The sequence below is a fragment of the Trichosurus vulpecula genome, chromosome 4, assembly GCF_011100635.1.
Source record: "Trichosurus vulpecula isolate mTriVul1 chromosome 4, mTriVul1.pri, whole genome shotgun sequence".
Lineage (NCBI taxonomy): Eukaryota > Metazoa > Chordata > Mammalia > Diprotodontia > Phalangeridae > Trichosurus > Trichosurus vulpecula.
Window position 1 is genome coordinate 129,334,072 of NC_050576.1, and position 22,394 is coordinate 129,356,465.

Sequence of the window (22,394 nt, forward strand, 5' to 3'; positions counted from 1 at the left end):
TGGACAGGTTCTCCATGCCTGGAGAGCCCTATCTCCTCCAACTATCAGAATCCCTAGCTTCTTTCAAATCTGAGCTCAAATGCCATCTCCTTCATAAACCCTCTCCTGATCCTTCCAGCTACCAGTGCCTCCCCCCAAAGTTAACTTATATTTATAGTTACCCATACAGCTATATGTTGCTTCGTCCCCTGAAGGCATTGTTGTTTTGTATCACAAGCATTTAGCACAACACGTAGCACTGACATTCATTAATGTCTGGTGCTCAACAAATGCTTGATTGATGCGGATCCTGGCTTCGTGTACAGCAGTCTGATACTAACACTGAACACAAAGTGACCAAAATGCTTCCAACTGGTAAAGGAGAAAACCTGATCCAAAGAGTGCAGGCATAATTATAATCAGCTTGCCTAAAATGCTAAGTGGAAGAAAAATTATATTATCTAGATTACTACTGATTTAAAAACAAAAAGAGACGTGCTTTGACTGATTACCTTTAACAGATGACTTGAAAATCATAGCTGAGTTCGACTGATCTCACCCAAGTAAAGCATAATTAACAATGGATTTTTAAACCTCAACCTACTTCTAAAGAAGCATCGATCTAATGAAATGTCCTGACTCTTACAACTATGAAAAAACAATGATTTAATCAATCTGATGCATGGACCCAAGAACCGCACCTCCCCTCCTCCTACCTACACATGTAGCCAAGATTATATGCTGGGAATTTAGCATCAGGAGAGCTTTATGTCTTTGACTGACAACTGCTACCAGTGAATAATAACTCCTACACATAAATACAATGGACAGAACCAGATCTGTGATTTCATGGGCAAAAGAAACATCTGAAGAAGAAGCTCCCTCTTACCAATGTAGGTCTTGGACTTTTTCTAACTTAAGAGTCAGTGTTGGAGCCACTTCTCAGAGCACTGAGAGGGTAAGTGATGTCCCAAGGGTCAGAAAGTCAGGATATATCAGAAGCCAGTCTTGAACCCAGGGCCTCCCTGGTTCTGAGGATGGCTCTCCATCCCTTCTACTACGTTTTCTTTCATTAACACATATTCTGAATAATTATGGATCTTCAATCTAAGCACATTAAAAATGGCATTTAATTACAATCACACATTCAACTACTATTACCTTCACTGCCACTAGCGATGAAGTCTTCATTATGGCCTCCAAAACATGAGTGAATTGTGTAAAATCCTTGTGTAACACCTTGATACTTTCTCACTAAAACTCTGTCTTGTAAGTCCCATAAATGAACTCCCTATAAGCAAAAGAAACCATAGGAATTTATTTTACCTTAAAGTAACAACATTCATCTTTTTTCTTATTTTTATTTTCTATCTGTTATGAACAAGTGAAATAGTGATCTTTTGATAAAATTCAATGTTATTAAGTATCATAGATACAGCAATTTAATATGTGACAGAACTATTTCTATTCACTTACATATAAATAAAAAAATCACAATTAGAATTCCATTTGAAGACACATCTTGGAAAATTATTATAAATTTACCTGAGTTGCTACATTTAACAAAGCTAATCGGCCATTTTTTGAAATAGTAAAAGACATAATAGGGTGATCTTCTTGTACTCTGTAATAAGAACAAACAGAAAAAATGCTAGTCAGTGTGGTAAAGATTGGAATATATTTAAAATTTCCAAGAAGGGCAGCCCCTCCCCCAGATTTTTGGTAAAAACAGCACAATTTCTGTCTGTAATTAACATGATCTTTATACTTGACAGGGGAAAATGAATTTCAATGCCATTTAACAATGCCATTGATGCCATTTAACCACTTGTTCCAATGCATTTTTTAAAACGCTTAGCATTATCTGTTATTTAATAAAAAAAAAACCCAAAACAATAGTTACATGTTCCTATCTGTAAGGTCCTCAAAGTTGTAGCCCCGAATTCGCTGGTGTGTGTCTGATGCCAAAACAGTCTTCCCATCACTTAAGCACCAAAGGCATTGCACTCTTACCCCTTCCCAGGAGTCAAGGAGATTACCATCTAAATCCTAATCAGGAGAGAATTATAATGGACAAGAGTGGTCAGAGGACACCAGAACAATTTTCCAAAATAAAAGCAAATGTTTTTGTTAGTAGTATCTTTTAAAAACATTTTCCCTACTTGATGTTAATCTCAGCCTATTATTTCCAAGTATTCCTACTTAATCATAGGAATCTAAGCACAGATCAAGTCCCATTAAAACAAATATAATCAAGACAAAAATCTTAGTGATGAAGTTCTCCAAGCTTTAGGCAAGGGTTTACTTACTGAAAGAATTACCTATAAAGAGAAACTATTTTGACACTTGGACTTTGGTCTTCTGAAGTTGACCAAGATGGGATTTTTGGAAATGTGTTTCACTAAAAATTTATCAGGAATTATGACATTAAACAGAATCTGTTTTAAGTAGGCTCATGAACCCATTATGGGCATTTGAGTTTCTTCCTGTAGAGAGACTATAAATGCAGAAATATCAGCAAAAGGACATATGGTTCTCCCTCAGAGTTTTAAGATTTACCATTTAACGAACTTTCATTTACTAGTGAGGCCAAGATCAATTCTGTATAGTTTCACAAATAGTTGACTAAATGTGTCAAGTTAAGAGATTTAAATTTTCAAGAGAAACACTTGTCATGGATCCACAGGAAATGTTTTTGAAAGGGGTTCTGCAACTATAGATAACCCCAATTTAACTAACCTATACTGTAGTGAAACTTTTAAAATTTCTTAATAACCAATACTACAATTAAATTGTTTACTGTGTACTTTGTACTGTGCCAAAAACAATGAAGTACAAAGAACACAAATTTTTTCATAATTGTACTTGTAGAATCCTGTATTTTTTCCATAGCATTTTTAATGTTATCCAGTTGTAACTTCCAATTAATCCTTCTACTTTTGCTTAAAATTTGAATCACTTCACTGCTAAAGAAGGTTCATCTAAGGAAGAATTCACATTAAATCAGACCAAATTTGGTGGGCTTAAAATGAAATCCAATCCTTTATCTCCAATACAATTTGGCAACAAATTTAGTAACCAGAAAGAATAAAATATATTGGGGCGGCTAGGTGGCGCAGTGAGTAGAGCACCAGCCCTGGAGTCAGGGTGACCTGAGTTCAAATCCAGCCTCAGACACTGGACACTTACTAGCTGTGTGACCTTGGGCAAGTCACTTAACCCTAATTGCCCTGCCTTCCACCCTTCAAAAACAAAACAAAACAAAAAAGAATAAAATATATTTTCCATATTTTATCAAATGCCTTAATAAACTCAGAAGGCAGCTTGGTATGGACAAGGAAAACAATGAAATACTGCCCTGGTCTTATTTTTAGTCACTTTATTTTTGTAAGCACATTTAAGTTTTTTTTTTTTTTTAAAGTTCTATATTCTGGCAAATATTCTGATCTAGTGAAATGGAACATTGAATCTTAAGTTAAATCAATACTTGGTAATAGATTCTATTTTCTCTGAGTGAACAAATTAAGAACTTCATTCATAATGATTCTTGAAGGCAACACAGTAGCACTTACACACTGGTAGAACTGTCCACGCTGCCCTCCAGTTACAAAGCGTTTCCCATCTGGATTCCAAGCCACACTTGTTAAACTGTCTTCATGAGACTGGCTCATCTTTGTCCTCAGCTCCCCTGTCTACAAAGAAAAAAAAATTGGATAAGACCTATCCTTCCTCACCACTACTTTAGGGAAAATGTGTAAAAAAAAAAAAGTGTGAATTAATGCCAACTATGGAGGCCTATGAGAACAGTGCTACATACTTAGAGAAATACATAATTTTAACAGCAATACTAAATAAAGATTACTTAAAGGAAATTATCTCATTTGAAGTAAACTAAGGACTTAAACCTCAGCATGCGGTATAAATGATTATTTTAAGACACAGTAGATCAAAAGAATAGATTTCATATGATATACCCCCTCTCAAAACAAAATTATCATCTGACAATTTACTAAACAGCTATGTGTATGCAATGAGATAGGTGTGCTATTTTTTCAGAATAACAGCATAAAAATAGCCCAAGGCCACTACCCCTTCAACACTTTGGGGGTAAGGATTGTCCTCTCCTCTCTCCCTCTATTTTTACTAACGCACCCCCCCACCAAGAACATGGCTTTCAGGGGACTGAAAGCAATAAATCATATCCAGGTATCCAGGAAAGGTTTGAAGAACAAGACATTTTCTAAATAAGCTGATTAAAAACTATTTTCTTTTCAAGGAGTTTCTGAAGTAAATTAAAGTGTTACAGAGTAAAAGCAGTCAGGATGTCAAAATATACTTGACTGAATGGAAACTGGTCCAAATGAAAACCCGAGATTTTTAAATTTAGAAAACAAAATACAAAGCCCTACAATCATTGCAATATTAAAGCATACACTGCCCTTTCTGTGTCACGCCAGAAATCTTAATGGAGGATTAATACTAGAATCAGAGTTGCAATTATGGCATTTCAGCCTCAGCCACATCCTAGTATTCCTGCTTCTATGGTCTTCATTTTGCTAAGTTCTTTAAATCCTCCTTTCCAACAGCTGTTCAATGAAGCAACAATGAACACATTTATAGATATGGTGGACTCAAGCCTACCCATGTGGGTTTTATCTCAACCTCAGAACCTAACTGAATTATCCTTATCCTTCTTTGAGAGTTGGGGAAAAAAAAAAAAAGCTTTGTTTCATGAGGCAGCTAGCAAATAAACTCTTTTTGGGGCTTGATGAAGAAATGAAATGGTCCTAAATGAAAAAGGCCTACTTCCAAGGCCAAAACGAAAGTAAGTATCTTATTTAGGGTGAAAAGTAAATTCCAAAACTTGAACTGTGGTGAAGCTGTGAATGGCACCCGGGTAAAAGAGTATCTGGGCATCACTAAGTTAAATCTGATTATATTATTAAAAGTTAAAAGTATTAAGTAGAAAATTGAGATTAATGCCAAATTTACCACACATATCCACAATGACAAAAGTAATTTCAATATCCTTAGATTGTTATAAAACCCATCCTATTATTACAAAGCATAAACTAAAAAAAGACTCCTGAAAGATGTTTATTAGACATGTTTTCATTTGCTTTCACAGTACCACAGTGTAGACCTATAAATCTGTAATACAAAATTAAAAGAAGTGCTGTTTGACAGTTTCTTTCTACTTAGCTACTCTGATTAATACGATGATCCCTAAAAATTCCAAAGGACTCAGGATGAAAAATGCTAGATTAGATTAACTGAGTGAAAATTGAAGCATACTTTTTTCACTTTATCCTTCTTGGTTTGGGTTTTTTTTTTTTTTTGGCAACATGGCTAATATGGAAAAATGTTTTGCGTGACTACTTCACATGTATAATTGATATCATATTGCTTGTCTCCTCAACGGGTGGTGGAAGGGCAGGAGGGAGAAAGAATCTGGAAATCAGAAAAACTTTTAAATGAATGCTAAAAGTAAGTTTTAAGAGTTTGTTTTTTATAAATGGATTAAGTTTATCACAATAAATTCACCCTGACCTTAGTCATCAAATTGAGTACATCTACAATGAATACAAAGAACAGAGTTGTCACTTACTTGTACATTCCAGAGCCAGAGCTCAGAGCAGTCATCTGGGCCACAAGCAACAAGATAGTTGTCATCTGGACTCCAAGCAATATAAGAAACACCATAAGCATGCCCTTCTAATGTTTTAAGCAATTTTAGCTGGTGTGTATCCTGAGAAAGAAAAAAAATTAAATTGACAAACATTTCAAACAAGTGTCATTTTTCTTTGGTTTGTCACTTTATTAAAATACTTGAATAGCACTCTTTGGGACAAATCTGCTTGGCTTTTCTTTCCAAGCTACCGCTTAAACAGAATGCTTCTTTTTCTTTTCTTTCAAATTTATTTTAATGAAAAAAAAATCTATTTTCTCTTCTTCCTATTTACCTCTATCATTGAAAAAGAAAAAATCTTGTAGCAAATAAGAAAGATTAATTCCTACATTATGTCTAAAAAAAAAGTCTCAATTTACACAGTGAAACTGTTGCCTGCCTCTAGGTAAGTAGATGGACATTTCACTGATTTCTGAAATCGTGGCTGGTCATTTTTTAACAGATTGCAGCTTCTCCTTTTTTAATTTTTTTGGAGACTTGGTCTCTTCAACTTGGCTAGGCTGTTAAGTGAAGGTGGCCTCTTACGGGTCCAATTCCACAAATGACTGGCATGGAAGTTTTGACCCACTCTGCTTCTGACCTGATACCTGATTGGTTTTAGCCATAGTAAGACAAGCAAGAATTGTGATCTGCATCAGAAACTTCTTTACATTACTTTTCACTCCAAATCCACTCCCTTTGCTCACTTCTCCTTTACTGTCAAGGGTACCACCATTCATCCAATTTTGCAATCTCAGTGTCATTTTTTAATTCTTCATTCTACCTCACGCCACATATAGATCTCTCTTAACATTTCTTACATCAATCTGTTTTTATCTACTCACAAAACCACCATCACTGTATAGAACTTGATGGCTTCCTAATTGGTTTTCCTACTTCAGGTCTTTTACTTCTCCAATCAATCTGGCAAAATGATTTTCCTAAAGCACACATCTGACCTATCAACTCTCCTACTCAAATTCCAGTGGCTTCCTATTTACTTTAGGCTCATATAAATTCATCATTATCTCATCCTTTTATTATTTATATTTTGGTATAAGTTATAAAATGTATAAAATTATTAGTATGATAATACATACATGAAATTAAAAATAAATATACCTATACTGGGGAAGAGATGCCCCAAAATTTATAATCTGACTACCTGGCATTGTGCTTAAGTGCTGGGGACACAAAGAAAGGCAAAAGACAGCTCCTGCTCTAAAGGAGCCTACAGCACAATGTGGGAGACAACATACAAACAATGACATACAAACATGAGGATAAAGTGGCGATAATCAAAAGGAGAGAAGCATTAGCATCAAGTGGGACTGGGAAAGGATTCTTGCAGAAGGTGGGACTTTAGCTGAGACTTGAAGGAAGGCCGGGAAACTAGGAGGTAGAGATGAGGAAGAAAAGAATTCCAGGCATGATCACAAAAGTTTGAAAACCACCGGAATAAAGGATACTCCTCAACTTTGAGAATATTAAGGTCAAAATTAAAATCACAATTTCAGGGCATGTCACATTCAAAAATCTCATTAGGCTTTAACTCTGAACTAGTATTTTATATTTGTACTTTATATCTAACTACTTAAGTGGATTTTGAACGCTGAGAAGGTCACTTTTAGGACATCTCCAAGGGCCCTCAAGCTCCATATCCTGAAAAACCCAAACATTTTGCTTTATGTAATTCAATACAGTTAGTTCTATGTGTTTAAGACAAAATCTCTAAAGAGCATTAGTCTTCCATAGCAGCTTGAAAAAAATCGTTAGACCCAGATTTTCTTCCCTTTAGTCCACATATATTTGCCTTATCCACATTCATTAACACCAACCTTCCAGCTCCTCTCTGTATTATAATAATAGAATCACACTGGTTATCTTATTAATAGAAAATACATCTAACTACTCACTTATTATATGAAACCATATCAAAAAAGAATGGAAAGATGAGGAGTTTAATTATTTTAAACCTCATTATCTAATTTTCTTAAAGCTTATTTACTTCCTCTAGTAGCAGATACATAATATTTATAAAGTGCTTTACAACAATTTTACTTGGTCCTCCTGTGAAATAAATATTTTAAATATACCTATTTGTTTCAGCGTATTAAGTTTAGAGATTTGGTCAGCCAAAAGTTAAGTCAAGTACCACGCTAAAATTTTAAATTAATTATTCACAACTCTATCAGTAGACTATTGACATTCAGTGGCCTGAGGGTACCTAGCTGGCTCAGTGGATAGAGCCCTGGGCCTGAAGTCAGGAAGACCTGAGTTCAAATCCAGCCTCAGACACCTACTAGCTGTGTGACCCTGGGCAAGTCACTTAACCCTGTTTGCCTCAGATTCCTCATCTGTAGATGAGAAAAGGAAATGGCAAACCACTACAGTATCTTTCCCAAGAAAACCCCAAATGGGGTCACAAAGCACCTAAATGACCGAACAACAAACAACAATTGTGGTCTTGGTAAAGACAGTATTTTCCCCCAAATTCATATTCATGGAAAAAGACAAGAAAGCTTTCAAATAAGTTCTGTAAAAGTTATTTTCTTGAATTTGAATGAGAAAGGTAACTTCAAATTTGCTATTTTTTGTTAAGTCTTGTAAAATCTTTTCATTGGTTGACTGAACTAGCCAAATATCTTCTATTTCTAAGCCTGAACATTAACAGAATAAATGATTAAGAAAGCAATCACTTCTCTTACACTGTTTCTCTTTCTCTAAGGGACCTGGTATAATTTATTAGATTAGTACAGCATTCAACAAAGCAAAGTAGTCTATATAGTTTAATAAGCACAAAGTCTCCCTGACTGTTTTACTGATTTTTTTTTAAATACTTCACTTTCCAATACCTTCTCCCTCTCCAATAGAACATTCTTATGTAGCAACTATAGTTAAGCAACACGTTGGCCTTGTCTGATAACATGCCTCATTCCATAGAGAATTCTGAGATCTTTCAGCAGCACTACTATTTCATAACTCCATTATAAGGATAGACACACAAAATCCTTCATTTAAGATTACCCCTGTATCTTCAACTTATTAAACTCCATTAAAAATGCTTAGTGCACGACGCTGATGTCTCTTTCAAACTAGCACGTTACAATACAGTGCTATAAAAGACAATTTTGAAGAAAAGCACTGATATAGCATTAGGTATTGAGCCCACATTATAATCACAGGACCTCTTTATAATGACAGTTCTCGATTATATGGTATTTTTCCCCCACAATAACCCTATGAAGTAGGTTGTTCAGATACTATTATCGCCATTTAAAAGATGAGGAAACTGAGGCTCTGAGCAGTAACTGCCCAAGTTCACAGAGAGATCAAATGGCAGAGCTATGATACAAAACATTTCACTATATCTGGAGGCATCTAACTAGTGCCAGGTCTTTTGGGGTAAGACTGATCTGCTAACAGGGGGCAGGAGCTTTAAGAAATTAAGGAAACACAATAATAATATCAGAACTGTAATCTTGAACTTCTAGCTAGGCCTTTCTACCCTTCTTAAAGATGCCATGAATAGAAGGAACATCAGAGATCAAATCAGATAACAACTATTTCCATGAAATATATAGAAAACATTTCTAATCCTCTTATATCAATTAACTAAAATATCAAAATCCTAGCAGCCTCTTACAGCAGTGGTGTCAACTCAAATAAAAGTGGGGGCGACTAAACAGTGTGTAAGGATCCCTGATTTAAAAAAGCCATCCATTAATATCACCTATGTTTTAATGTATTGTTTACTTACTTTGTTAAATATTTCCCAATCACTTTTTTATTTGGTCATACCATACCCAGGAGTGTTGTAGGCCACATGTTTGACCTCTGCCTAAGAGCAGACTGATAATCAGACATGATACACATCATAAATCTATTCTAATACTACACTAATTCAAACTGGGACGAACATTAACTAATTTCAGATCTGAGTTTCCCTTTGAAACTATACTCTTCCCTGCAGCAGTTTCCTTCACTTCTATTTCTCCATGCAACCAATACTCATCTCCTATTGATTCAAGGGAAAAACATTAACAACCCTATTACTCACATTTCCTATTTGGTATAGACCCCATGGACACTAATTTGCTCCTGCCACCTGCCCTAAGGCCCCCTCTTCTTGAATACTATTCATAAACTCTTCCACATGCACATTCATCTATTTTTCTAAGCTTTCACCATGGCCAAAGGATCCCAGCTCCCTCTATTCAGTCACACATATTCTGCTTCAGTTCTCAAAAAGTCATCTGCATTTGCCACATACTTTAACAATGACTGCCCTACTTCTTTATTCTCATTAATAGTTAAAAATCAAACATGCTGTCACTACCTTTCTAAGCAGCTCTAAATCTATACTATGTCCTATTACTTCCTACCAAATTTTATGCTTGACCTCTTAGTTGAGATTGGCTTCACTTATAGTTATTCCTCACTTAATCACTCTGGACTTCGTTTCTGTTGTTACTTCACTTATATAAAATTAACCAATGAAACACTTTTTGCCAAAATGTATTTTGCCAAATATTTTTTCCCTTATCCCTATCATTTTTTAAGTTTCCTGATCATTCTACCTTAGAAACTCCTTTTCCTAGATACTTCCTTGGTTTTTATGAGTATCAGATCCTGATTCTTTCTTTGGAGTCTCTTCACTGGTTCCTTCTTTGAAGTCTTTTCATTGGCTCCTCTATTCTCCATCCTTCCAATGCCCATGTCCTCAAATTCTCTATCCTAGGCTCACTATTCTCTCTTAAATCCACTCAGTGAATTCATCCACCATGAATATACGTTGATAATTCCTAAATTAAAAGCTTCTCTAGATATTTGTCTAATTCTCTCTCTCAAAAGATCTCAGGTAACCAGGCATCCTGCTGCCCACTTGAAGAAAAAAATCAACTACTTACATACCATAACCCCTCCCACCAACTTGTTTCTTTACCTATATACTTTTATAGGTTCTATTTCTATTATAAATGTTAATTGTCTGCATCTCCTTCATTAGAAGTAGAGAAAGTCAATCTTTTATTTGCTAAAATAAAAACCAAAGTTTAAAATTATACAGTTGCATATCTGAGGAGAAATCTCCAGAAAGTTCACTGGTGAGAAGAGAAAAAAACACTGAATTTATAGAAAGCAAAGATAACTCAGATGAAACATGAAATGGTTTTGCTCAGCCATTTCACAACATATAACTGGCACCATATATTCTACACAAAGGCAACGAGTGGCAAGCAGAAAGTGGAGGACATAAAGGACTTTCTACCAGCTTGCTATATACAATGATAGGACACTGGATTTAGATGGTAGAAGCAAGTGAACTTTAACCTAAGAATATTAACAAAAAAAGTGGTGAAAAGAGGCAATGCCTTAGAGAAGTAAAACATGTAGTCATAATATAAAACAATGCCACTGGAGCATAACTTATAAAATAGAAACAGTATCTACAATAGATAGATAAAACCCTCTACAAGTTCCTTAAGGCTTTTAATTAAGTAAAAATCTAATTTAATTAAACTATTCATATGAGCATACTTACCGGATCAACTTGCCATATAATAACAGTTGTATCCTTTGATCCTGTTGCTAGTTTAGTGCCATCATTAGAGAACTTACAGAACCACACTTCATTACAGTGTTCTGTAAGTATCTGTTGTGTATAACATGGGAACTGTTTCCTAAAAATAAAACCAAAAAACCCAAAAAATAAACTGAGAATGCTGAAAAATACAAGATCAGAAAAACTATAATAAAGCTTCTTGTAATAATTTTACATGTTTTTAAAGTTATGTAGATATGTCTTTCCTTTTAGCTAAGGAAGAAAGCTCTCAATTGCATGCTGAGTAAATTTAAAACATTAATATATTATAAACATATATTTGGAAAAAATCAATTGCCTAAATTTTACTTCATTATTTTCTTTTAAAAAAGATTTTAAAGACTTATAAAGATTTTTACGAATCTACTCAGAATTTGTTTTGGTCTGGTTAAGATCAATTCGTAGTAGTAGTAATTAGTTAGTTATTAGGGCCTTTATGTCAATGGGAAATAAAGATTGAATGGCATAACAACTTTATGAGGTGGTACTAAACAGCAGGTTAAACATAAATATGAAACTGTCTTGGACTAAAAACAAAACATATCCATCCAATCTCACCCCCTAGCCCTTACCCTTCTAAGCATCCAAATTATTTTAGCATAGTCAAAGAGAAAAGCAGTAACTTCAACTAACTGTCCTGTAAATATTCCCAATACTATGTGAACCTTGTTTAAGTGATTACAAATCACCAGCTAACCCTAAACACATAAAGCAAGTCCCTCCAAGAAAAGTCATTCTTTCTCTGACTAAGCTTTAACTATCAAGGAATCTAGAAAATTAGCTTGGCTAAATGTTCTTTAATTTAGGAAGGCTCCTTTGTATAGCCGAATTCTCAGTTGTTGGCCATGTGCTTTTCATATTTTTGTGATTACTTCCAGAGATTACTAGATCTAGAGGATTCGTAAATCTGCCTCAAAAAAAGTGTTTAAAATTGTCAAGAAATAATTTAAAAAAATTTTTTTTACCAGTCCATAGATTACTTAAAATAAATGGAACTCTGTTTTTACTGTTTGTCATAAACTGTAACTCGCTCTAGAAAAGATATTTGAAGATTTAAACATGTCTGCGAAACTAAGTGAATTTTTAAAAATAAAATTCTCTGCATCAAATTTACAAGCACAAAAATGTTGACTACTGTCATGCCTACTTCGATGTTACTCCTCAAACCACACTGAAAATTTTTATCTGGAGAAGTTACTTGAAATTTCAGAGCTGATATTTTCTTTCCTAATTTTAGAGCCACAATAGTTACAACACTGGCATCTAGTAATGCATAATACACAAGTTCCTAAGGCTTAAAATGAATGATTCACAATAATAAAGAACCAATAATTAATGCAAGGATGTATTTGAAAGGAGAGTGGCAGAATACCTTTATTAAGGGACTGATTCATAAAATTACAGGGCACAAACCAGTTGGTCATGTAGTCATCGCTTATATTGGAAACCCTGTCACTGTAGTGTAGAAGTGTTGTTCAAGGAGTCATTATCTTAAATATTAAACTATTTCTCTAAGCAAGAAGCAATTATGAAGTATCACCTGAGCATACCCATTAAAACAAGTTTATACATTTATCTTTAAATATATCAGTACCACCAATACATATGAAATAATTCACTTGATAAATTTTAAGCAATACATTTCTATAATGTGTATATAATTTGATACTTTACAAAATACAAATCATAAATTTAATATTTATAAAACTATATGCAGGAAAATTTATTTCCATTGGATGGTGGTTAAAAAAAACCTGCCAACTTAAAGAAACACCGTCAAGGCTAACTGGTCAAAAATGTAACCTAAGTATGCTTCCAACTCAAAAACATCTTCAATGTTTCTATGAGTAGGAAAAAGCACATCCAATGTCATTAGTTTATATGCAATCCTATCTACAGAAAGGGAGTTCACTAGATCATGAGCTCTTTGAGGAAGAGACCATATCTTATCTTGGTATCTGCCATGTTACCTAGAGCACAGTGCCTTGCCCAAAGGTGCTCAGCAAATGTTTCCTGAATTAAACTGAAAACAGATTCCAATTTTAAGATCTAATTTTTGAAATTGAGTTTAATTGGATTAAAAAATTTTTAATACCTCAACGGTGTCCTTTTAAGTCCTGTATTAGATGGGTCAGGAAATGTGAAGACAGCCTCCCTTTCCCCCTGACCATCCTCCTAAGGACTGGAAGTGATTTAGTCTGATGGGCTCAATCCAAGGCCTTTACTGACCAGTATGACATAATCATACTTAATTCTGTGTAGTAGTACTCTGATATAGCTGACAGTCCAATAAGTATTAGGGCACAATTCAAAAGAAAAATACAAGTTGTTATGATCATAGAAATAACCCTGACATTATAGGCATGACATTCTCTTAAAAACAATAGAATCAAGATTACTTCAATGTATCAAGTTTAAAAGGCATAAAATTTCAGAATTACAGCTTTCAACTCAACAATATTAAGACAGAGTGGGTTGATCTGAAAAGAGTATAAACCTTGAGTTTGAAGTGTTTTGACTCTTGGGGTAGGTGGGTGGCACAGCACAGAAAATGGTAAGAATTACCAACTTGAGAAGCCCAATCCTCCCCTTTTACCTCTACAAGGTTTAATAATGAAATTTCATAGCTTCATAGAAAAGACCCTCCTCTTCTGTTAGCCATTTCTGTGAGACAGGAAGCATATTACACTTCTCCTATGTGAACCTTCAAAGGGCTTCCCTATAGGCTTATGAAATTCTAGCTTTTCATTTAGTTTCATAGATGCTAGAAAAGCATTTGAAAAATTCAGGAAAATATAGGTCAATTTTATGCAGATTTACCTTGTAAAACAGGGATAGATACAAAATCTTTTGCTCATACTTGTCTAAATACACTACCAACATCATACCAACACTTCTTGATTTAGCTATGTCCAATCAATTAACATCTCATATGTTCCAACAACAAATTTAGGAACCAGTAGTCAAATTAAGATTTTTGGGATTATAGCTACTCTAGTTTTAACCAGTATTGTTCTCAAACTTCCCAAAGGTGTCAAGGTCTAAAACTATACAGGTTTTATCCAACACCCTATGTGAAATAATCAAAATCTTCATATTTTAAAAAACTCCAGGAAGAGTATGTATTGCCAAATAAACAGCATGATTAAGAATTGCACCCAAATTAAGCTCAAACAATTACATTGGGGTTGGGGGTGAGGGGAAGTTGAAAAACTCTAATTACGTTTCTCTTGAATGCTCTACAACTTTTTTTCCCGGGAAATAATAAAATGCTTAGATTAAAAAAGGATCTAAAGCTAGGTACCCATGTAGAAATGTTTATTACAAAATAAGTAAAAATTACGTTTCTTTTAAATCACAGTGTTTGCCTGTACCATTATTTCAGTAGCTTGTGTAGGTTCCTCATTTATAAAACGTCTATGGCCCTCACACTAAACCTTATTACTTTTGTCCTTCCTGTTCAAGCCACTTTCATCATATCTTTGATCATCTTTGGCAAAAGAAATGGACTATGTGTACTGCAGCTGTTCCCCTTCGTCCACTAGCCCCAAATTATTTCCTTCCTGAGGTTTGAAAGATTTCACAATTTGTTTTTCAGTATCTCAACTACTCTAATGACACTTTAACTTTAGAGGTCATGAAATATGTTCCTGCTTCACTAATAATTAAAAGAATCCCAGACCGAAGGACAATTTTACATTCTCTTAAGTTAAATTATGTGCACACGTAGCTGATAGCAAAATATCCCTTAAAATAATACAGTAAACAACATAATGCTAATTGTTATACTCTGAGACTATGACTTTATAGTTAACTGTGGACAATTAATAATCAAACTAATAGTCAAACCAGGGGGTGGGGAACAGGAAAACATTTTAAAATAGTCATTCTACTTTTTTTGCATGTTAGAATGAATAACAATTCAGATAAGAATTTATAGCTTCAGGGAACTTCAGCTCATGTCTCTAATAGTATTAAGAAGGAAAATTGGATCACTTATAATTCAAATCTTGGAGTAGTAGAAATGGTTTTCCTCTTACCTACTACAAACATGATCTATAAGCAGCGACACAGAATCTAGATTATTATCAAGTTTGGTATTGTGATATAGGCACCGATCCCTCTGTAGCTCCACAGCTTGACGTAGCAGAGTCTGTAAACGCCTTGGAGGAAGCATCACTGATGGTGGCAAATAGGCTTAATAAAAGAAACAAGAGTTTATTTTCAGTCAGTCAGTCAATAAGCATTTCTTAAGAGCTGGGAAGACAAAGCTGAAAACAGCCCCCTTTTTCAAGGAGCTTATGTTCTAGTGGGATTGACAATGTAAATAATTTGGCCTCTATAATACAAAATAAGGCGATATAAGGAGGGGGGGGGCATTAGCAACTAGGAGAGGGATCAGGAAAGATCTATTTTTTTTTAAAGAGACTTGCTCAACATCCTCTGGCTTTTCATCCTCAGTTAATCATTATCAACATTATGCTATTTATGTTAAGCCACCCAGAACTTTTTGTCTATAAACATTTTGTTTTCATGACTACCTGTCAAATGCTACAATTGTATGGACATTAGAAGTCACTTGGAAAGAAAGTTCACAATTTCTTTAGGTTTTCTTATTTAAGAAAAAGTATTAGCTAATAAATAGATAAGAGATAATGGCCATTCTTCAAAGTTTGGGAAGAACCTCTACTGAGATACCTAGCAATGACTGACTCAAAAGGATGAAATCCAGGTCCCACCAAACTACTACTATCCCAGATTTTGTACATAAAACCTTTACTAACACAAAATACCATTGCCCCACAACTTCTGACACTGCTGCCAATTCTACTCCAACCCTTAAATGTCCTATACCTTCCCAACCGTGCTGTTCTCTTAGGCTTCAAGCAACATTATTGGTACCCAGGCATTCCAACCTCATGAAAAAAAGGCACCCATGATTTGTCTGGAGAGGGCAAGAAAAAAGCTTTTTACAAAAAAGTTAAATTCGTAAGAATGAAGCATCCTATTGGGCCCATTTATTCCTGCTAATGGTTTTGCATTTTTTTTTTTATAAATACAAAAAACCCCAAGCATTTGCCTAAAAGGTAGGGAGGGAGGAGTAACTTTGCTATTTTATCTTCAAAAAGTGTGTAAAACCGATGTGACCTAAAGAGTCCACCTATAAAACAAGCCCTACCTTATTCTCTCAGTGGTAAGCCATTTTAAGTATTACGAAACAAAAATCTTACTAAACAGTCCACATTAGTTTTAATTTTAGGAAATACATGTTGTTATCAGATACCAAAAAAAAAAAAAAAATCTTACTCTGGAGTTTATCCAAAAGTTTAGATCGAGAAGCTGTTCCTTTGCCTTCCCATTCTGCTTTTGCACGTAAATCTTCTGCATGGCTACACATCAGGTACCTATGAATGAGATAGTAAAAGTAGCTAACACAATTTCTTTTTTGGTTTTTAAATAATAAAAATATAGCACCTTTGCAACCAACTTTATTTCAGAAACAGAAAGCGAGGAAAATGACTAGCTAGGCCATAGTTCATTAACATATGATCTTGGCATCCTGGCATATTAATTTTGAACAACCATGTTTTCATTAAAGAACTTAGACTAAATTAAAACACACCACCAGAAAATCCCTCCAAGAGGGTATTATAAAGTATTCAACCTTTAAGCAAAGGCTTGATTGATTAGGTAATGTGGTATAGTGAACAAAGATATTAGTTATAGCTGACCAAGATTTGGCAAGTCACAACATCTTACAGCATAATGTTTTCTAATCTGTAAAATGGGGATAAAACCTTTTACCACATCTAGTTCACAGATTGGTTGTCTATCTTAATATGAGCTTTGTGTGAACCCTTCACACAACTCAAGGCTTCCAGGAATAAAGCTCAGGGACTGCTTCCTTACTCACTAGATAAACTGATGGACACACAGGAAAGTCCTAAGGAAACAAATCAAGGCCTTTTGCTTTAAGTTTGCCCCTGACCTGGTTCTTGGTGTTCTATGCTATAGAAATGTCTTTCAAGCGATGGATGTTAAAGTATAATCAAATTATAGAAATGAGATCTAGAAAATATCAGGTCATATGAAGCATTCTGCTACTATGGGGACACTGTTTACATCAGTATTTATTAAGTGCCTATTGCATGCCAGGCACTGTGCCAGATTGGAGCTGGGAGTACAAGCACAGAGAGATAATCTTAACATATAACGAGCTCACATTTTGATAGGGGAAATAACAAGTATATAAGACACACGCATGCATGTGTGTACATAAAAATGAAGTAAATACAAATACTTGAGAAGTTGTTAAATTCTTCAAGGTAGTTTAGGAGAGATGACACTATCAGTTGGAGAGATCCTGAAAGGCTTCAGATAGAATATGGTGCTTGAGTTACATTTTAAGGAAAAGAAGTATTCTATGAGGTGGAGGTAAGGAAAGTTGATTTTAGGCTTGGAGGACAGTTAGGTCAAAGGTATTGGGACAGAACATGAAGTATTGTAATTGAAGAACAGAGAGCGGGTCAGTTTGGCTCAATTGCAGGGAGTAAGAGGGAGAATTTCCAATGAGGCTGGATAGAAGAGTTGGGGTTAAAGTTTAAGGAGCTTTCAGAGCTAAACAAAGGATTTTATATTTTATTCTAGATGGAACAGGAAGCCAGTGGAGCTGGTCAGATCTATGTTGAAGAAGAACTACTTTGGCAATAACATGTTGGATGGAGTTGTGAAAGACTTGAGGCAAAGAGACCAACTGGAAGGCCAATGAAATCATCTAGGCAGGAGATGATGAGGGGCTGTATGGTCGTAGCTGTGTGAGGGGAGAAAGGGTGGGATACAAATAGATATTGTGAAGGTAGAAATGGTAATATTTGACAACTGATTGGATACGTGGGATGAAAGACTGAAGGGTTGAAGACATTGGAAGAATGATGGTGTCTTTGACATAAACAGGAAAGCTTGGAAAAGGAAGGATTTAGGGGAATAGACAATGAGCTCAGTTTTAGATATGTTGAATTTAAGATGTCATCAGGAAATCCAGTCTGAAATATCTAACAGGCAATATTGGTGATCCAGGATTGGACGAACTCAAGGGAGAGAATGTGCTGCACTAGATGTGTAAATATAGATACCATCGACATAAAGATGACAGCTAAATCCATGGGAGCTGATGAGATTACTAGGAGAATACACACACACCCCTTTATCTATATCTATTCACATACAGAAAGACTAACGGCAAGTTAGTGGGGATGGGGATGGAGCGCGAGTGTGTGTACGCGCGCGCGCGTGTGTGCGTGTAACATAGATGATGAACCAGTAAAGGAAACAGAGGCTAGATAGGCAGAAGAACCTGGGACAGTAGTGTCACCAGAGAGAGTATGTGAAAGAGGGTGGAAAATAGTGTCAAATGCAGTGGGCAGGTCAAGAAGCAAAAAGACTGAGAAAAAACCCATCCTATCTGGCAACTACAAGATCACTGGTAACTTTGGAGAGGGATTTTCTGTTCAGTAATGAAGATGGAAGCCAGAAAAGAGGAGAGGAAATGGAAGCAGTGAGGGAAGACAACTTTTTCAAGGAGTTACACTGAGAAAAGGTGAGATAAAAGATATAGGGTCAATATAAACAAATTACTGGTTAACAACAGTGTGAGGTCTACTTATATCATACAACTGAGTTGTCCTGTTTTCTTAAGTAAAACCATTTAGTCCGATAGAAATTTAAGCACTTGCTTTAATCAAGGCACTAATCACGCAAGTAAAAAAGTCTCTGCTCTCAAGGAACTTGCATTTTACTAATCTAATAATGGAAATAAATACTATGAATGCAATCATTGCACAAGAAATGATGACAGGGAAATGGTTCCAGAGAATCCTAGGAAGACATACGAACAGTTGTAGAATGAAATAAGCAGAACTAGGAGAACAATTCATAAAATAACAATATAAAGAGAAACTGAAAGATCAATGTAATAACAAACCACTAATGCAAAGCAGCAATGAATAAAGGTTGTCACCCACCCCCCTGCCAGAGAGGTGAGATACTCAAGATATAAAATGAGACATGCATTTTTGGAGAGAACTAATGTGACAATCTGTTTTGCTTAATATTCTCTCTCTCTCTGTCTCTCTCTCTATAAATATACACATACACACAAATAAGGAGTTTTTCTTTTCTTTTTCAAATATGTGTGAAGGTAGAGGTAGGTCTTCCTCTCCTACCAGAAGGAAAGCCAGAAGAAACCAGACAAAAAGGACAGATTTGAAATTTATTTATATGTTCAATTTATTATGTATTTTAAAAAAGCAAGTTCTACATAATAGATGTTCCGAGTTTCATATACAACACTCTACTGTTCTACAATGTATATGGAAATGCTTATTTTATTTGTTTTTTTGCCAAGTTTGGAGTAAAAAAAATTTTTTTAAATTAAAAAATACCAGCCACTTTTCTTGTAAGTTACAAGTACATCCAAGTTAGTAAAGTACTTAAATTAAAAAAAGGCTTATCTTTCACCTAGAGTTTGATTATTAAGGCATTCTTTATTGGTAAGATATAGGTTAAGCTACCTTTAGTCTTTTGATCACTGAATAGCACATTTTCCAAGTAATATCTCAACAGACTCAAACTACTAGAAGGAACTAAATAACTGACTCTATTTTTAAAAATAGAAGGAAGCAAATTATAAAATGTGGTTTTACGGTTGTTATTTGATTTCAAATGATTTATTTTATCAATACTTCTCGAGAAAACTGGTTCACAATTTTTTTATTTCAAAAGTTCTAAGTCTGTTCCATTTGGTAACTAGACATTCAGTTTTCAGTATTCACTGGGGCAGCTAGGTGGCACAGTGGATGAGAGTGCTGGCCCTAGAGTCAGGAGGACCCAAGTTCAAATTTGGCCTTAGACATTTACTAGCTGCATGACTCTGGGTGAGCTGCTTAATCCTGTTTGCCTCAGTTCTTCATCTGTAAAATTAGTTGGAAAAGGAAATAGCCAACCACTTCACTACCCTTGCCAAGAAAATCCCTAATGGGGTCATGAATAGTAGAGACATGACTGAAAAATGACTAAAGGTGAACATTTCAGTATTTCAGTCAATGTCTATTTATGGGGAAATACTGTATGAAAGATGGCCAGAGTCAGTAAACCTGGGTTCTAATTTCATATTTGTTACCTACAAATAACCTTTACCAGGTCATTTAATCTCATTAAGCTTCAGTTTTCTCAAAATGTAAAAAATCAAGTTAGACTTGATCTCTAAAGTTCCTTTAGTTCTAAGCAATTGCAAGCACAATTCAATTAGAAAACTTGCAATAGAGAACTTTTTAAAATTCATGAATGCTGAGTTGCAAATATGATACCTTGTAGAGGTCTTCTGACTTAAGGGAACTAAACACAGCGTTAATATGTCCAACAGAATTTGCTTTGCTCTAAGATGGGAAACTCTGGCAAGTTTATTGTTATATATTCTGATGATAAAAAATGAGAATTAACCAAATTAAGCCATGTCACAGGATTTATAAAAGAATATGAAATTATTTTCTGTAGGCAATCTTCTCTCACCCATTTAATATAACTTTATCCTAATGTGAAACACTTCCTCAGATAAGGGCAATGGTCTACATAAAGGTAAAGACAAAAAACATCTCCACTGTCCCTCCATCCCATCTCAGGGAGAAAACTTCCTAAAATTATCTTAGGATTTCCAAAGCACTCAGAGAAAGTATAAAACTATAATCTTGTATAACAAGACTCCCCCCAAGCAGAGCTCATGAACTAAACATTCTTACCCACTGAGGACATGAATTCGCTCTGTATTGTATTTCAAGGGCGTCAATTCACAGCGTAGAACTTGAAGAGCCTCCAGGACCTTGCCATCCTCCAGGTATTCCAGGTACTTCTGCTGCAGCAGCAAAAACTTCATCCTCTGACATGACAGAAAGCAGCAGTCAGGGAAAAGGGTTGATGGAAGTTTCAGACAATGTTTGTGCCTAAACAGAACAGTAGAAACCATTCTACTATGCCCTTTGAAAATAAAACTTTACATAAAAGCTTCATGATTTTTAAAAAAAGGTCTTGGTTCATTAAAATCTCCCAGTTACTTCTATCTTTTGTTGAAGCAGCTTACCTACTTATGAAACCTAGAAAACATATGCCTTTTCAGGTCAAGGCTAATGGATATTTTACTCAATCCCATACTTCAATAAAACTCCTTTGAAATGTTACTTCCAAGACTCAAAAAGATTTCAGCTAGTCATAAAAACATAAAACTTCCTAAAAATTAGAACTATACTAGAGTAGATGGATTGCCTCAGGAAGTACTGAGTTTTGCATCACTGTAAATCTTAAAGCAGATGACTTGTGGATGTTGTACAGGCAATTCCTGTTCAAAAATAATTTGGAATACATGACTTTAGAACTTCCATTAAAATTAAGACTGATTTTTTTAAGCTCAGTAACCACCCTCCTTCTCCCCAAATCAAAAATATATTTTATTTCAGTTTGTTAAGAAAAAAAAAATTTAACTTCTTATGTTTAGGTGTCTAATTATATTAATATTTTGAAATGGAGTTTTTTAGATTAGAGAAGACTAAAGAAAAACATGGTAGCTATCTTCAATCATTTCAAGGGCTATCAGAAAGAGGGTGTACATTTGTGGTTCCAGAGGAGAGGACTAGGACTAAGACAAAAGTTAGAATTTGGCTCAACCTAAGGAACCATTTCCTAAGAAAGAATGGGCTGTCTTTCTGCAGCAAGTCTCTTGTTAGTGAAAGTGTTCAGGTAGTGGATATACAACCTTCTTTTGGCTGCAGCAGAAAGGGTCTCTGAATTAAAGACAGCAGATAAGATAAACCTTGAGGTCTCTTACAACTTAACTATTTCATATTTGTAATAAAGATGGGAATCTTGACTGCTATTGCCTCCAACACCAAAAATATTCTGGAGGAAAGCAAAAAAACAAAACAAAGAAAATAAAATCCAAGGTGTTTTTTTTTTTTATAGAAGGATAAACTATTCTATGAAGTCATACTTTCACAAATTTGCATTTAGGTTTTGAATTTTTCTCAATATTGCTTACTTTACCATAAGTTTCACTTTTAGCTTATTAGCCATTAGTTAAAAAAAAACCTTTTTGGCAAA

At 34.9% G+C, this 22,394-nt stretch overlaps 1 protein-coding gene across 1 annotated transcript in view; it reads right to left on the reverse strand.

Annotated features, from left to right (window-relative positions):
- Window positions 1-22,394, reverse strand: part of WDR26 (WD repeat domain 26) — a 43,712-nt gene that overhangs the window by 13,729 nt on the left and 7,589 nt on the right. The window contains exons 4-12 of the mRNA XM_036753867.1: window positions 21,044-21,180; window positions 16,557-16,654; window positions 15,290-15,446; window positions 11,190-11,328; window positions 5,588-5,728; window positions 3,552-3,671; window positions 1,883-2,028; window positions 1,525-1,603; window positions 1,141-1,270 (exon numbers count right to left, since the gene is read on the reverse strand). Coding sequence (XP_036609762.1) covers window positions 1,141-1,270; window positions 1,525-1,603; window positions 1,883-2,028; window positions 3,552-3,671; window positions 5,588-5,728; window positions 11,190-11,328; window positions 15,290-15,446; window positions 16,557-16,654; window positions 21,044-21,180 — 1,147 coding nt within the window. The remainder of the gene's footprint in view (window positions 1-1,140; window positions 1,271-1,524; window positions 1,604-1,882; window positions 2,029-3,551; window positions 3,672-5,587; window positions 5,729-11,189; window positions 11,329-15,289; window positions 15,447-16,556; window positions 16,655-21,043; window positions 21,181-22,394) is intronic.